Here is a 17323-nt window from a genome sequence, read left to right as displayed (position 1 = left end):
ATTGACATATTAACAATGCTTCTCATTATTATATTTAGTGAACACTTCTTTTTTAAACTAATCACTGCGCACCATATAAACTCCATTGGGTCGTCCGGCTGCTGCAGTTGGAGAGTACTAGCGCCCCCTTGTAGTCTGAATGTGTATCTACGGAGCCACACAAGTCTCCAGATACGCTTTTGCAAATTGCCATAGGCATTTGTGATTCGTGCACGGCAGGACTGCAGCAAAGGTCACATGTAAGAACACAGCCAATCAGTGCGCATACATATCAACACATTTGTAGATTCTCGGTACATATTTGTGAATCTGGTTACAGGTACTGATTTTTTTTTTTTTTTTACACATTTGTGGATTGAAATACGCATTTGTAAAATAGTTTTGCTAAAGTAATGCCCCCATCACCTTCAGCGTAAGGCCTTGCTGTCATCAAGTGGTGATCTGATTGGCAATCGCAGCTGTCTATCAACGGTAAAATCTCCCTTGAGACACAGAACAGACGCCCGCACGATTGTATCTGTAGACCAGCGATATAGTGCGTGCGACTAGTATTATGAAATCTGCCTGGCAACACAAGCTAGCTGAATTCTGATTGGTTAAAAACCTCCAATGTAAAACTTCAACACTTTGATATAATAGGACATCAACGTGAAGAATATGATCATGATTTCTGGTTTATGTTAGCCCAGCAGAGAAGGCCTTGACCGTCCACCACTGACTTTCGCTTCGCAAAATAGCATCATCAATGACTTTAGGATTTGAATATAAAGGAAAGTGCTTCTAACATAGGGCGGCACGGTGGCCCGACTGGTTAGCACGATAACCTCACATTGAGCGACCACATGGGGTTTGGGTTCAATCCCGGCTGCGGCCATCTTGTGTGGAGTTTGCATGTTCTCCCCGTACCTGCGTGGGTTTCCTCCGGGTACTCCGCTTTTCTCTCACATTCCAAAAACATGCATGGCAGACCGATTGAACCCTCTAAATTGCCCCTATGTATGAGTGTGAGCGCGGATGGTTGTTTGTCTCTGTGTGCCCTGCAATTGGCTGGCAACCAGTTCAGGGTGTCCCCCCGCCTACTGCCCGAAGATAGCTGGGATAGGCTCCAGCACCCCCCGCAACCCTAGTGAGGAGAAGCGGTACAGAAGATGGATGGATGGATGCTTCTAAAATTTTTTTGTGTACCATGATGGGCCTTTTTTATATATTCAAACTAATTCAAAGGTGTAAAACAGAATATAATGTCTAGGAACATTTATTTGTGATATTGTTAATGTTTAATGTACAAACCACAATATTTAAACTGCACACCCACCAAAAAAAACATGGTAATAATAGCAGTTCACTCGAGTGATTGATTGTTTGTGTCCCAGCGTGAATGTGAGCTTGGTTGCGTGCATGCGCTTGTTTTGGCAGAGGTCTGGGCACCCCAAAAAAATGCACCGGGGCCTATCACCGTGATTTTACCCCTGTGTGTGTGTGTGTGTGGGGGGGGTGCGTGTGTGTTTTCTTGTCTCTGGATTTAGCACTAAGCATACTTATCTAGTGACCAAATGTTTTACATCAAGTGTTGGCGTCGTTTTGGCTGGCAATTACACTTGTTGCTCTCACACCAGTCATCATGAAGTGCTTCGAGAGGCTGGTTCTCCAGCACATCAGAGACTGCCTTCTTCCCACTCTGGACCCCTACCAGTTTGCATACCGGGCGAACAGATCCACTGAGGACACCATCGACACTGCTCTGCATGTTGTGCTGGGCCACCTGGAACAACAGCAGAGCTATGCAAGGATGCTCTTTGTGGACTACAGCTCGGCATTCAACACGATCATCCCAGACATCCTCGTCGCCAAACTGGACATTCTCGGCCTCCCTGCCCTCACACGCATCTGGATTAAGGACTTTCTGACCAACAGACCCCAGACTGTGTTGCTCGGCCCCTACACGTCCTCCACCCGCACGCTGAGCACCGGTTCCCCTCAAGGATGCGTGCTGAGCCCTCTCCTATACGCCCTCTACACCTACGACTGCAGCCCGGCCCACGGCAACAACACCATCGTCAAGTTTGCTGACGACACGACAGTGGTCGGTCTGATCTCGGAAGGTGACGAGACAGCCTACAGAGAGGAGGTAAAGAGGCTGACGGCTTGGTGCGAGGACAACAGACTGCAACTCAACACTGCAAAAACAAAGGAGATCGTCGTCGACTTCAGGAGGAACAAGACGGTACCGCCCCCCCTCTGCATCAAAGGCGTGTGTGTGGAGAGGGTCCACACGTTCAAGTTCCTGGGAGTACAGATCTCCGATGACCTTTCTTGGACTCACAACACCACAGCAGTGGTAAAGAAGGTCCACCAGCGTCTGCACTTCCTGAGAGTCCTCAGGAAATTCAACCTGGGCAGGAAGCTGCTGCTGGCCTTCTACCACTCGTCCATCGAGAGCCTGTTGACGTACTGTGTCTCCACCTGGTACAGCAGCTGCACTGAGGCGGACAGAGTGAGGCTCCAGAGGACAGTCAAAACAGCGCAAAGGATTATATGCTGCCCTCTCCCCTCACTGTCAGACATCTACACCGCCCGGTGCCTCAGCAGGGCTCTCAACATCGTCAAAGACAATACCCACCCAAATTCCCACCTGTTCGACCTGATGCCCTCTGGCAGGCGCTACAGATGCATCAAATCGAGGACAAATAGACTGAGAAACAGTTTCTTTCCGAGAGCCATCTCTATTCTGAACTCTCACACACACACGAGACCACCCTTACCTTGCAGAACAGCATCGTGATGTGTTTTTATATACCCTTCAGTATTATTTTCCATTGCACTCTCTTATATATCTAATTTATATATTTGTCTGTATTATTGTTGTATTGCACTGGAGAGGGGAGCTCTCTAATCTCGTTGCACTCTTGAGTACAATGACAATAAAGGGATTTCTAATTCTAATTCTAATTTCTTCTAATTAAAAGTGGTGGAAAAACAGAAAAGACAGAACTTTCCACTCTTTTGTCACAATTTTGACAAGCATATTACAGATTATTCAAGAAGCAATATGAATACAATACAACACATCTGAATAATTATGGGAAAAAAACAAATCAATCTTTTTTGCTCAAATTTGCACGCGTTAAAGCATTTTTTTGTTTATACTGTCTGGACACCAGATGGTGCCGTGTCACTCTCGTGTTTTACAACTTGTCCTAGCTGGCATGACCTAGGTTTGCAAACATGTTTTTAATTTTAAGTTAACCTTGACAAAAATGTCATTTGATCTGTTTTGTTGAAGCAGAGACCTTCATGCTTCACTTCTGACCACAGTACAACAAAGCAACCACTGAGGGGGATGTGGAATTAAAGGGTCAAATCGAGAAACGTGTTGGTGTTGGTTGGCTTAAATAGCTCTTGACTCCAAGATGACATAATCAGTGAAGTTAAATCAATTATTTTCTTTTCTGTTGTGGTATATCCAGGAGTTGTTAAAGAGTCCAAGGAAAAGGCAAAAATAAATAAATACCCCAATGCGCTCTGTCTGGAGTTTGAAGAGCTATGTAACTGCATTCTCTGCCTATTGTGTATGGGTTTGAGATGATGCATTACTTCGAGCCAACAAAAACAAGCTTCTCGCCCATGTGAGTCTTTAAAACGGCCTATGATGATTTATGTGACATGATTAGTTCGGGCCAGGACTGGTTGTTCCTTTTCATTCCTCTGTTTGTGTTTCAGCAGTAATATCAACAAGGTCAGAGTTATCGATAAGCCTGGCTAAACCATACAGTGATGGAATCTTGTGGCTACTGAGAGAGCTCACCCTCAAGTCACATGTGCGTTTGAGATGGTGTTGCCAAACAGGCCCTATATTTAGCACGGGAATGTACACAGAGGCCTTGTGCAAGGGGATCATAACAACAAGCACCATGTGGCACGCTCCTACAAAGAGACAGCCCCCTCTGGATCACAGAGTCACACAGCAGCAACACGAGAGTAAAGCAGGGGGAAGTACAAGAAAATGTCAAGGCATCAGTTTTTCTGCTGATTGCTTGCTGCAGATACTTTGAGGGACCCTGCAGAAGCCTTATATTGGGGCAAGAAGGTAAGCCTTGTCATTGGATAAATCTGAGACTGCTCAACAATGGGTTTTGGAGACAGATGCTTAGATTTGATTTTTACTTTAGTGAACAAAATAAAAAAAGCACAGTGCTATGTAGTTGTTTGCATTTCAAGTCCTTATGTGTTCTGATCTCAGCATATAATGTCTCCATGTGCACGCTTCATTAGGTACATTATATTACGTGATGGCCAATGTAAGGAAAAAAATTCAAACAAGAAATACAAGAAACACTGTCAGGTAATAGAGGCCACATGACAAAAATAGTACTCAGGTGATTAAATGACTAGAAAAGTAGTCACTCATAAGATTAGACAAGTACAAACAACAAAGTCACACTGAACATTTAGAATTTGCAGTATTTTGAGGCACCTTTTTCATGAAGGTGTCAGGACTATTGCTAAATTATAAAACTTGTCTGGACATTGTGTCTGTGAATGGAATGCATGATTTGTGGACATTATGAATAATGCTTGATGCTGACTTAGCCAAATAACTGCATGAAACAATGGAAAAGACCATCCAGCCATCCATCCATCCATTTTCTATGTTGCTTATCCTCTCCAGGGTCATGGGTAAGTTTGCACCAATCCTAGATAACTTTAGGTGAAAAACTGACAACACCCTGAACCGCTCACCAGTCATTCAGGGCACATATGAAGACACACAGCTATTCAATTTCACATTCACACCATCACTGAGAATTGAACACAAACTGAACCCACTTTGAAGTCAGGTGAATGACTTCGCTCTGTGCACCATCAATGATGTAGAAGAAATTTGGCCTGGTGTAATTAAAGTGCAATAAATAGACAAACTTTAAGATTTTCTCGCTTACAATTGACAATTTGCGATGTGTAACTCCTTAGAATGGAGCGACCATCAATGGAGGTGTTCCACTACAAAGATAAAGAGCAGTCATCCAACCTGCTCCTCCAGCTCAATAGCCTCCGCCAGGAGAAACTTCTCACAGATGTTTTTCTGTGTTCGGATGACGCAGAGATCCCCTGCCACCGCAATGTCCTGGTCTCCAGCAGCCCCTACTTCCGAGCCATGTTCTGTAACAACTTCATAGAGAGACAGCAGACCAAGATCAACCTGCAGGGCCTAACGTCAGCCATCTTGAACACTATCATTGACTATGTTTACACTGGCCTGGCCCACATAAGCATGGATAATGTGCTGCCTCTCATGCAGGCCACATCTATGCTGCAGTATGTCCGTCTTTTTGAGGCCTGCTCCACTTTTCTTCAGGATCAGCTGATCCCTGAGAACTGCTTGAGCCTGATAAGGCTTTCAGAGATTATGAACTGTAACACTCTGAGAGAAAAGGCAAAGGATATGGCAAGAAAGCGCTTCTATGACGTGTTTCATTCGGAAGATCTAGGCGAGCTGTCGTTATCAGAGCTGATAGGCTACCTGGAGGATGATCGTCTTTGTGCAGAGGAGGAACAAGTCTTTGAGACGCTTGTTGCTTGGATCCACTATGACCCTTTATCCAGGCGCGGCGCCATCAGTGACCTTTTTAAGAAAGTGCGCCTTCGCCATGTCCACCCCACCTACCTGTTCCAGTTCATCGCCAGCGACCCTCTGATCCAGTCCTCCGCCCTCTGCATCGAGCTCATCGAATCAGTGCGACGCCTCATGTTTTCTGTCAGCATCAATTATTCGGGGGACTCGACAGACAACTTCAAACCCGTGTGGGTTGCACCGAGGCGCTGCACCAATCATGACAATCTGGTGGTGGTAGGAGGAAGGAAGAACAATGAACAAACCTCAAAAGAAGCTTTGGTGTTTGATGAAAAGTGCCAAGAATGGAAGCGTCTGGCTAAACTTCCTATCAGACTGTACAAAGCTTCCTACGTTGCCCTTCACAGTGTGGTATATGTCATTGGAGGCCTGAGCACCAACAAAGAATACTGCAAGGTCTGCGCAACTGTATACACCCTCTCACTCAAGACTAATGAGTGGAGGGTGGCCCAACCCATGCTGGAGCCTCGCTTCACCCACCAGAGTGTCTCCTACTTGCATTTTATCTTCGTCCTGGGGGGGCTCGGATTCGATAGGAGGCTGGCAGATAGGGTGGAAAGGTAACATGAGACTGAAGAATTTTGTTGCATTAAATAGTTGGAGCAGTTACTCAGAGAATCATTACTTTTTTTCAGGTACAACAGCATGTTCAACCAATGGGAGTCTATGGCCCCCATGCCTGAGGCAGTGCTGCACCCTGCCGTGGCTGCCACCAATCAGAGGATCTACATGTTTGGAGGGGAAGATGCCATGCACAACCCAGTCCGACTCACTCAGGTAACATTCACTGCAAGGCTCAAAATAACCTTATTATTTGTGGAGTAAATGACTCATTAAAATGACTCATTAGAATTACTCAATTAAATGAAATCAATTACTTCATTTGAGGAACAACCTTTTTTTTTAGAAGCTTCTATATATCTTCTATATATCTTCTATCTATCTATCTATCTATCTATCTATCTATCTATCTATATATATACATATATATATATATATATATATATATATATATATATATATATATATATATATATATCTTCAAGTCCCTGTTATTTTTTTTCAATCAATATTTTTTTTTATATTTCTTAAATAAAGCAGCTTTACTTTGTTGTCTTGAAAGATTTCTAGTGGGGCAATTTCAAACACAAATCTAAAAAATTTCAGATTAGGTTGCATCGATTTTTGTCAAGTGAAATCAATTTAAAAAAACAAGAAAAAAGAAAAAGTGTTTTTGTGATTTTGGAAGGAAGAATATGCAAACTTCCAATAAGCAATAGTTGTCGTTTGGATTTTGATTAATTGAGTTGGTTTCTTTTCATCCTTTCCACCTCTGCAGGTGTATCACATTGCCAGGAACATGTGGTGCAAGATGGAAAACAGAACAGTGAAGAATGTGTCCGCGCCTGCTGTTGTGATGGATGAGAAAATCTACATTGTCGGAGGTACTGGCCCAAGTTTTCACAATAAAGAATAGAATAAATTCATTTGTTGCTAATTATTATTAGCATTTTCTTAGTATTTCATTTTTAGTTTATTTATTTATTTATTTTAGTTATTTTATTACACTATCTATCTTTCTGTCTATTTAGGTTCTATTGTAAATAATTTTTGACCATTATCAATGACAGTCTATCTTCTGGTTAGGTCCCCCAATATTTTAAACAAAACCTGGCCTTTATGAAGTGTGCTGTTCAATTTTAGGATGAGTGCGGATGAGCATTCATATTACAAACGCACATGGCATGCACATCCAATTTATATGCACATATTAAAGAGGCCTAGATCTGATTTGAAAAAAAAAATCTGAATTGTACTGTTCACACTAAATGACAACATCAGATGCGTGCGACACATGAGCGGGAAAAAAATCGGAATAGGGCTGCAGTGCAGACGTTGCCTAGTTGTTCCTAACTTTCAGTATAGGATACTTGAATACTGAAATATTTGATAGCTGAAGTCCTACTTTCAATTGCCCTTTTATATTGTATTTTCATTGTTCATGAAAGTCTTGTGTCCCTGGGATTAATCGTAAAGGAATGGATCTTAAAATTAATAACTTCCGCCTCAGATGACGTACTTGATTAGCCAAATTGCTCTTTCAAGAAAAAGCTTAATTTAGAGTCTTGCATATGTATAGAAAGTTGGAATCACAGCCTTGTTCATTCTGCTGTCATAATACGAAGAATACAGAGGCGGTTCTCAATGTTTTTGTTCTCATTGTACAATTTGTTGATGCCTCTTCGGTCTCACATGAATGTCTTCCCTGTCCCAGGATACACCAGGAGGGTGATCGCATATGACACAAAGGCCAACCGCTTCCTCAAGTGTGCCAATTTGAAAGAGAGGCGGATGCATCATTCAGCTACAGTGCTTAATAACAAACTGTACATCACTGGGGGACGGTATATCAATAGCCACGATCATATAGAGGACTCTGACAATTTTGAGTGCTATGACCCAAAGACTGATGCTTGGATAGCCAAAGGGATTCTGCCGTACAAACTCTTTGACCATGGCTTGCTTACGCTGACGTGTGCTTCACAGTCATGGACTAAATCATAGCTGATAATATTGATGAAAGCTGTCTTTATACAGAAATAACTGACACATTTTTTTTTAAATGATGAGAATTGTATTTGGGAGCAGGTCCACTTTTTTGTTCATAGATGCAACAATGATGTACGTTAAAAAAACAATTGTTACATGTTTTAGTTAAATGCAGTGTACCTTGACTTTTGAATCCCTGATTTAAGCTTTTTTTGTCTTGATTTAAATGAGCCATTGCTTGGTTGATTTTCTTTCTTTTTTTTGCTTGGTGTTTCAATTTTAGTAATGAGCAGGTGTCCGAGATGCTGCTGCTTGATTGAAGTGGAAAATAAGAGAGCATTTGAGGTACTCTAATGTACTCACCTTTGGGCAAGTTAAACCACAGTAGCCAATGCACTTTCAGCTGTTTATTGAACAGGACAGTCACTTTTATGATATGTTATTATGTTTTTAAATTGTACAGTGCTATTTTTGTTTACTAAATACGTGACAAAAAAGTTCACTTCATTCCAATGGGGATAATGTATTTGATATAACAGTTTTTCCTTATAATCGTGGGAGTAATCATTTTGTCATATGAACCTTTTTCTATTTCCTGTTTGGGCTTTGCATTGTTTCTCTGTATAAAATTTTATTTGTAGTTAATTGTTTCCATAAGCGGTTTTACAGGGTGGCGGAAGGGTAGCAGCTGCCTTTACCTACTGTTGACACATCTGTCTTTTGGCAATGACTCTATCAATACAACTTTCTAAATGTTATTACAAGTATTCCTTGTATTGTCTCCATTGAGTGGATAAAAAGTGTTTTTAGAATTTGCTCCCACGTCCTCTATGCTAAATCACAACCACCCAAGAGTGGCCTGATAGTCAACTATACATCCATTATCACCCATATATATGTGGGCGAGTGAAGGCATGTGATAATCATTCTCTCGAAATATTACAACAAAACTCGCAATATTTTGGAAGATAGCCTGGAAGGCTTACGCATTGTCAGCCATCGCGCTGCTTATGTATTACCCCCCTTTCTCCTGGGAAGAAAATGAAACGTAATGGAAAGAGAGACATCTAAATTATGGGAATACTTGACAATACCATCTGACATTTTTATAGCACAATAGACCGGTAAACAAGTCAGATGTATATAGGACACGTAACTTTACAAGGATTACATGGAGCGGTCCAAAATGTCCAATATCGCTGTGCACATTTTATTGTAGTTATTTTTATTTCATTTTGAGCTTTGTTTTTTCAATTTTGTTAGTTTGATTTAGTATTCAGGGTGGCTTTGTTAGTTTTTATTAGTTTTCAAAACCAGTTTTACTTTCGTTGAATTAGCTTTAATGTTAGTTTTCGTTTTAAAAAAATGATTTACTTGTGTGCAAGGTTACAAAAAAACATGTTAAGTATTGTGTAGTAAAATGCCAAAAACTGAAATGAAGGACATTTTCTTTGCAATTATAGTTAGTTGTTTTTTTAAACATGAAAGGGAATTTTAGTTAGATTGGTTTTTTTTTCAAAGTTTTTTATTTTATTTCATTAATGAGAATTTATTTTTCAATTTTAGTTTTAATTATTTTGTTAATTTTCAGAAACCAAAATAACCTTGCATACAGGGTATGTCATTGTAATGATACTTAATTCGCTTAAGCCTTTTTTTTTTAGGAAATCAGATGCCAATTGATGTTTGCACTTTGATTCCTTAAACTCACTAGTTGGATGCTGTAAAATGAATCTTGACTGTCTGTTCCTTTAAAGAATTAAGGCTGTAAGCTAATGATGGTTATATTAGGGCACCTGCTTGCTGGCGCGATATGCTGTGATTTACATTAACCGATTAGTTGACTAATTACAACAACAATCGGTGACTAGTTCAATCGCAAAATAATCATTTGGGGCAGTCCTAGTTCTGAATTGTTATTGCATAGCCTACACAGACTCTTTGTGCATAAAATCATAAATCATAAAACGAGGCATTTTTTTTCTCTCTATTTCACGTTTCGATTTGAAAAACAAATGAAGGAATGATACATGGATTGTTCTAACCTCCAACCTCCCATTTGAACCTCCTGCCACCCCAGGTAAAACTGTGCAGAATAGCTGTTTTGTAGCTTTTGTAATAGCTGTACTGGAGCTTTGTTTTTTTTTTGTTTTTTTAATCTCAGTAAAACGATCAATAAGAAATGACTTTTCTTTAAATGTCTCCAGTTGTCTACATAGTGAGTGATTAGATGCTAAAAATGCAATCTGATTCGAGTCACACATGTCTCAACATGTCTGATATTGCTCTCACAGGCTGAACGTTTATTTGGACAAGATATGTTCTTGGCAATGACGGAAGGAGAAACAGAAGCTCATCTATGAAAGAAAAAGACATTATTTTACAAAGAATATATCTAAATCACTTTCAGCACCAAGATGAATCTGCTCCGCACGAATTCAAGCTTGGAGTGATTGTGACGTCAACTGAGAGTATTTTTGATTTCACGGTACGAGTGAGGAAATGAGACAGTTTAATCTATTGAGTCCAAGTCTGATTTGCTTGAAAATTCAGTTCAACATTAAAATCAATTTGAAGCCCACTGTTAGATTTACATTACTTGAGAATGTAAGTGACTCTCAACAGCTAAATTAAAATCTTATAAATCTGCAATCATTGTGAGTTATTTTGCCTAGTTAGCATCAGTTAATCAGATGACCTTTATAGATAGCAGCTGTTAAGTTAACGCAATGTGACCAGCAGGTATTACATTGGTGTGTATTTCAATAAAAGTCATTGGGTCAGATGTTGCAGTTGACGGATGCCAGCAAATGAAATTCGGGGAACAGTGGGTGGAGAGGGGGTGTGTTTGTGTGTGTGTTGGAAAACTATAGGTGAGCCGGTGTTATTTTGAGGCACAAACAAGAGGGCAACTGCGACACCACGTGAGTCATGTGAGCTGGCAGATGTGAGAAGGGGGGAAAACCAGCAATCGAGGTTTCACAAGAGAGAATGTGAGCGAGTGATGAAACCCATCCGGAAGCAACAGTGACAGGTGTTGTGCATGCAGAGGGACGGTCGAGATGAAGCAGCTGTCTCGTCTGCTCACAACATCTCAACAAAAACAGAGATGATGCACTGAAAAGAGGGAAGACAGATTCACGAGTGAGGTTTCCAAGCATCTAGGACAAACATGTCCAGCTCCAGCCCTCAGAGCCACTGCCCTGCCTGTTTTCCATCTCTCCCTGTTTCAACAAACATGATTCAAATGATCAGCTCATCAACAAGCTCTGAAAAAACATGGTAACGATCCTCATCATTTGAATCAGGTGTGTAGCAACAGGGAGATATGGAAAGCGGGCAGGACACCCAACCTTGAGGACCGAGTTTGGACACCCCTGATCTACCAGAATTCAGAGACCTCCACCAACATCACATATGTGTCTAGTACAGGCATCACCAAATGGCAGACCGCGGTCCCGATCCGGACAGACAGATGGATCGGACCGGACCCATGACCAATCTATGATGAATTTTTTTCAGGGCGCATTCGCAAACGTTGACGCTGCAATGCTAGTTAATACGGAAAAAGCGTCACTGATTTGAGCCAATCAAATCTTTTGTTTACGATCCACTGCCAATTGCGCAGCAGACCGGAAGAGAGTGCTGCTGACAGTTTGCCGTGCTAAAAAGTTAGCAAGATCGATGCGTGTTTTTTAAATGAATGGACGGAGAAATTTAGTTTCGTTCTGGCTGCAGCAGATTCAAAACCGGTGTGCATCATATGCTCCGAAACCGTCGCAACATTGCGAAGCGCCACTATGAAACAAAGCACCGCCCTTTTGTGCAAAATTATCCGCTGAAGTTTGAGGTGAGCGCACGCAAAAACATCGAACTTCGAGTGCAGTATAACAGATTTTTACATTTTCGTTTACAGCCCAGCGGCATGCAAACGAATGTTCACTAAAAGTAAACTAAAACATTCAGTGATGGGGAAGTTGTGAAGGAGTGCTTAAATGCAGTTGCACAAACATTATTTAAAGGAAATAACAAAGCCCAGATGTGTGAAATAATCTACCAAATCCCAATGGCCCTGAATTCGTTCCCACCCAGATTTAAGTCACTGGCAGGGCAGTCACAAACTCATTTTTCTCATTAAGAGAAGTTAAAAAAATATTCAAAAGAAAAAGTGGTGTCAAAGCTCATTTTGAATTAGTTTTTCATGAGGACAGCCATTTTTATTGATTATGTACTGAACATGTTGACCTGTTTTCCTTGGATAATTAGGCTTTCCGTTTTTTTTAGGCTGATCACTCTTTGATTTAAGAAAAAAAAGGTAAAAAATGTAAACTCAATGCTTAGCACTTGATATATTTCTGCAGGAGATATTTTCCTGTTTTTTTCTGGAAGTGGCACCCTTAAGTTCCTGGAGCCACATTTTCTTGAATGTGAAAACGCCTTATATTTGTTTGAACGGCAAAGGTGTTTAATGGGAACATTGCTAAATATTTAGTATATAAGTGCCCTCTGTTGAAAATGACTAAATATTGAAACTATATAAAAACGTGAACATAGGCTAGACATTATGGGAAGTTGGACTTTGGTTCGGACCTTTTAATTGGAAAATATTTTAGTCGTGGACCTCTGTGACTTTTAATTGAATACCTCTGGTCTAGTTGAATAGTTAGCAAGGTCTGGTCGATGGTTGCAGTGGCGTAAACCTTTACCTTTACCTGTACATTACTGGTGGGCAGATTGATCCAAATATCAATATTGATTCCAAGTTAGTATCAATGTCAGATGGTGTTTTCCAACAACAGATAGGATCACACCCTTCCTCCTTCCAGGTAAGGTCTATTCATGCGTGGAGGAGAGGAGTATCCATTGGGAAGTTTAATCTCAGATTCAAGACTAGCAGTGTGGTTTTTTTCTTGGCCGTGGAACAGTGGATCAGTTCTACACCCATGGCATGGTTCTGTAGGATGCATGGCAGTTTGCCCAACCAGTCTAAATGTGCTTTGTGGACTTGGAGAAGGCATTACACCACATTACTTGGAGAGTGGGATGTTCCAGTGCTTATTGTTCCAGGAGTATACTTTACTGGATTCCTTAATGTCAAAATGTCAAATTTATTTGTTTAACCCTTAATCACAGAAAGTCTCAAAGGGCTTCACAAACCCACAGTCGACATCCCCTGATCTTAACCCCCAGGAGGGCAAGAAAAAAACTCAAATCCCAAATCTGGGGAAAAGTGAGAAACCTTGAGAAGGGACCACAGATGGGGGAATCCCACTTCCAGGAAGATCAGGCTGCAATGGATACCCATTGGGCAACATTTGACACTTGTAATGATGCGACATGATGTTACTTGAAATAATGTTAGAGTCAATCAAATAGATCGCTGCAGGAAGATCACTTCAGTGGAGCGGGTCGTCGCCCAGTTGATCAGAACTGTAATCTCCATGGCAACTCCTCGGAGGATGTAATCAGCTTTCGATCTTGTAAGGCTCAGTTGCTGTAGAATCGAAGTATATACTTCCAAATCCGTCACCATCACCTAATTCCCAAGCCGCGGAACTGGGGGCAGAAAAGAGCACAGTAGTAGTAAACAGGCCAACAAATATTCAACTAAATGTTGAAGTATGTAAATAAGTAAATCAGATGAAGCGCTGCAGGAAAACGACTTTGGTGCGCAGGTCCCTGCCCGGTTGGTCAATGCTGTAAGCTTCATAGTGGGTCGCTATCACCTAATTCCCAAGAAAGAGGGGGCAGAAAAGAGAATAAAAGTAGTAAACAGGCCAACAAATAATTAATTCAATTGGATGCTAAAGTATATAAATAAGTCTGAAATCATGTTTTAAACATTTCTACTGAGGTGGCACTTCTAATATCCGTGTTTAGCGCATTCCACATTCCAGAGTATTGGTGCCCAGATAGAAAACGCTCAAGAACACGCAGACTTATTTTTGGCTCTCGGGATCGCCAAAAGACCAGCATTTTGTGAACTAAGGTTTTGGGACAGAACATATGGTACCACGAGGTCAACAAGACAGGAAGGTGCTAAGCCGTGCAATATTTTACAGGTAAGCAGAAAGACTTTGAAATTGCATCTCAAGTGGACTGGAAGCCAATGCAAATTGGCTAGTTTTGGGGTAATATGATCGTCTTTTTGCGTCCTTGTCAGGAGTCTTGCTGCCGCATTTTGTACTAGCTGCAGAGTTTTAATTCTAGACATGGGGAGACCAGAGTGCAAAACATTATAATAATTGAGGCGAGACAGTCAATCTATGTTCACACCCTCACTTATGGTCATGAGCTGTGAGATGTGACCAAAAGTATTGCAGATAACAGCAGCCAGAATGAGTTTCCTCCACAGGGTACCCAGGCTCTCAATTAGAGCTAAGGTAAGGATCTCGATCATAGGAGATGGACTCATAGTCGACCTGCTGCTCCTCCACATCGAGAAGAGCCAGATGAGGTGGCTCGCTTATTTGGTTAGGATGTCTCCTCTGCGCCTCCCTGGTGAGGTCTTCAGGGCATGTCCCACTGGGAGGAGGACTCAGGGATCACATGCTGGACAGACAATGTCTCCTCGGTGGCCTCGATCCGCCTCGAATGGGAAGTGGCTGGAGTGAGGGAAGTTATGTCTCACACTGCTTAAGCTGCTGTCTCCACAACCCAAACCTTGTTAATTGGAAGAAAATGGATGGATGGATTCTTTACGTAATTTTTAAAATCCTTTATTGAACAAATACAAGCATTGCAAAACAAGCAGGGATTTTCCTTTAGTTAACAGCGGACTGAAATCTAGTTGGGACTTCCTGGGCCATCTTGTCGTTGGGTTGACTACAGAAATAGAAGCAATTGCACATCAGAGGATAATTCAACCCCCTCGCCCCAGTTCACACCATTGCATGCATGCAGTAATGAAGCTCCACGATTTAATCACATAACGAAGTCTTGTTAGCCACAACTATTTCAGAGTGGCTGTCAAATTGGTGGCAATTGCCATAATCAGTTCTAAAGAAATGTCCAAGTTAGTGTCGGTATGTGCTGTTGAATTTCAAGAGTCAAGCATGTTTGACCTTTTGCCTACATCAGGGTGTTGCATTATTACCACAAACACGAAGAGAAATAAACACAGTCAATCAGTGAGCATCAAAGCCATTTTCACACATATTCTGCCTTTGCCACATTTTCAGGACTACAAGAAGTCTTCAGTGATGAGTATGTATGAACAGAAAAGCCAGTGCAACAAATTCTGCCCTCATAAACATGAGATGATCTGCTTCCAAGAAGACAGTGTTGCACACCATGTGCTGCTGCCGTCACGTTTTGACAGATTGTATAGTGTTATGAATGATGAAGACATTCAAAATGCCCTTCTCGCAATACAGTCATGTAAGAAAACACTTCTTTACTCTCAAGCACATGGACCCAAAGACACTATATGTGTAGCTGTAGCTTCACTCTCAATGACGCCCTCCACAGCCCCTCCCTCCACCCTTGTCACTGAATGTGCTATGCTTATCATGCTGCAGGACATTAAGGAAGTCAACTATACATCAGCATACGGACACGTGGTATTACTAATCAGAGTTTGTGGACTGAAGGTAATGAGGGCTGACCTAGTGCTGCAGACGTCTTTACTTTTAAAGCACAATCCAAAGGGTGAAAAAACTTTGAGTCACTCCACGTTAAGATCCATTAGCGTTGCGTTGGTAAACTTGAAATACAATGAGACGGCCCCCAACTCCGTTCAAGATAAACAACCACACACAATACACAATGTAACGCAATAGCCACGCCGAAGGACAACTTGATCTATTTATATTTCTAGGAGCGACTAAGAATCATGGGACTCAAGCTTCCTTGTTACATTTCTGAATGTCCTGTTGTTATTATGAGGAATACCATCCATTGATTGTCTAAGCCGCTTCTCATTAGCCATATATATATATATATATATATATATATATATATATTTTTTTTTTTTTTTTACTTTATCACTGTTCAAGTTACCACTGGGCCATGCAAACAACACGACTGGAGTGTGGCGCTTGTGGTCAGTTTTGACAAATGCTTCAAAGAAAAATGCCTGCACAGAAAGCTATTAGAACAGTCTTCGAATTAAATATACTATATGTATATATAAATATGATTTTGCATCAATTCCAAGACATTATTCAAGTAAATATCTGTTACAAGTTTCGCAAAAAATAGTTGTTGAAAAATGTGATTAATCGCGATTAATCATGGAATTTTTGTGATTAAATAGTTAAAAAAATTAATCACTTGACAGCACTAATATATATATATATATATATATATATATATATATATGTGTGTATATATATATATATATATATATATATCATAACATAATCTAAGAACGTATTAAATGTATTATTTGTTCAATGTTTTCTTTGAGTAATTTGTATTATTCAGATTTTCAGCTCAATTTATCATGGGGTCGCTGTTTGTTTGTCTCAATTTTTACTTTTTAATATCAAAAATATATCAAGAAACAATGTTCTTGTTGATCCCATTTTGTTTTTGTTACTTCAATTTGTTTATATATTTACTACACTGATTATAATCCTTCATGAGGAAATCCAACAATGTTCGATTAGTTATCAATGTTATTGAAGCAATACAGTGCCCCCAAATGTCGCCAAGTCTGTCTCTGTACCACATGAACTATAAACACGTGTTTCTTTGTAATACTTCACCCCCGAGTCATCAGCAACAACTCAAAACACCTGGCCCAATGTTATTACTGTATCATATCCATTTGTTAAACAACTCAGAGAAGGGGTAATTTCTTTTTCAAAGAAAACGTCTAACACTAAAAAGTGATACCTGAGTAAGTAAATACGTTTTTAATGGAATATCTTCGAGGTTAGATAATAATTGCTCGTTTCTGTTCCCAGCTGCTCGAGACGGTTACGTAATGGTCTCTCAAAGAAGAGCAAACATAAAAACATTCGTCCTAGCGTCTTTTCCGCTACTATTTATGAATACGCGCTTGTCATGTCATCAAGGCGTTCGCGTGTGATGTCGCGTTTCCGTGTGTTTTTCTTTACCGAGACGTTTTGCAACGCTCGAGTAGATAAACAAAGCCACGTGCTGCAGGGAAGTTTCCGAGGTGGGCGGGGCCAT

At 40.8% G+C, this 17323-nt stretch overlaps 1 protein-coding gene across 1 annotated transcript; it reads left to right on the top strand.

Annotated features, from left to right (window-relative positions):
• Positions 1 to 3980: 3980 nt before the first annotated feature.
• On the top strand, positions 3981 to 8591 carry klhl38b (kelch-like family member 38b). The gene is made up of 5 exons (XM_088307216.1): positions 3981 to 4087; positions 4972 to 6192; positions 6268 to 6409; positions 6972 to 7077; positions 7908 to 8591. Exons 2-5 carry the CDS (start codon positions 4973 to 4975, stop codon positions 8195 to 8197), a joined length of 1758 nt encoding a protein of 585 aa, XP_088163342.1. The 5' UTR covers positions 3981 to 4087; position 4972; the 3' UTR covers positions 8198 to 8591.
• Positions 8592 to 17323: the final 8732 nt, after the last annotated feature.

The sequence above is a fragment of the Idiotropiscis lumnitzeri genome, chromosome 10 (assembly GCF_059441095.1).
Source record: "Idiotropiscis lumnitzeri isolate Australia: NSW breed Sydney's pygmy pipehorse chromosome 10, RoL_Ilum_1.0, whole genome shotgun sequence".
Classification (NCBI taxonomy): domain Eukaryota; kingdom Metazoa; phylum Chordata; class Actinopteri; order Syngnathiformes; family Syngnathidae; genus Idiotropiscis; species Idiotropiscis lumnitzeri.
The sequence above is the reverse complement of the archived record's forward strand: the minus strand, read 5'-3'. Positions and strand labels throughout refer to the sequence as shown.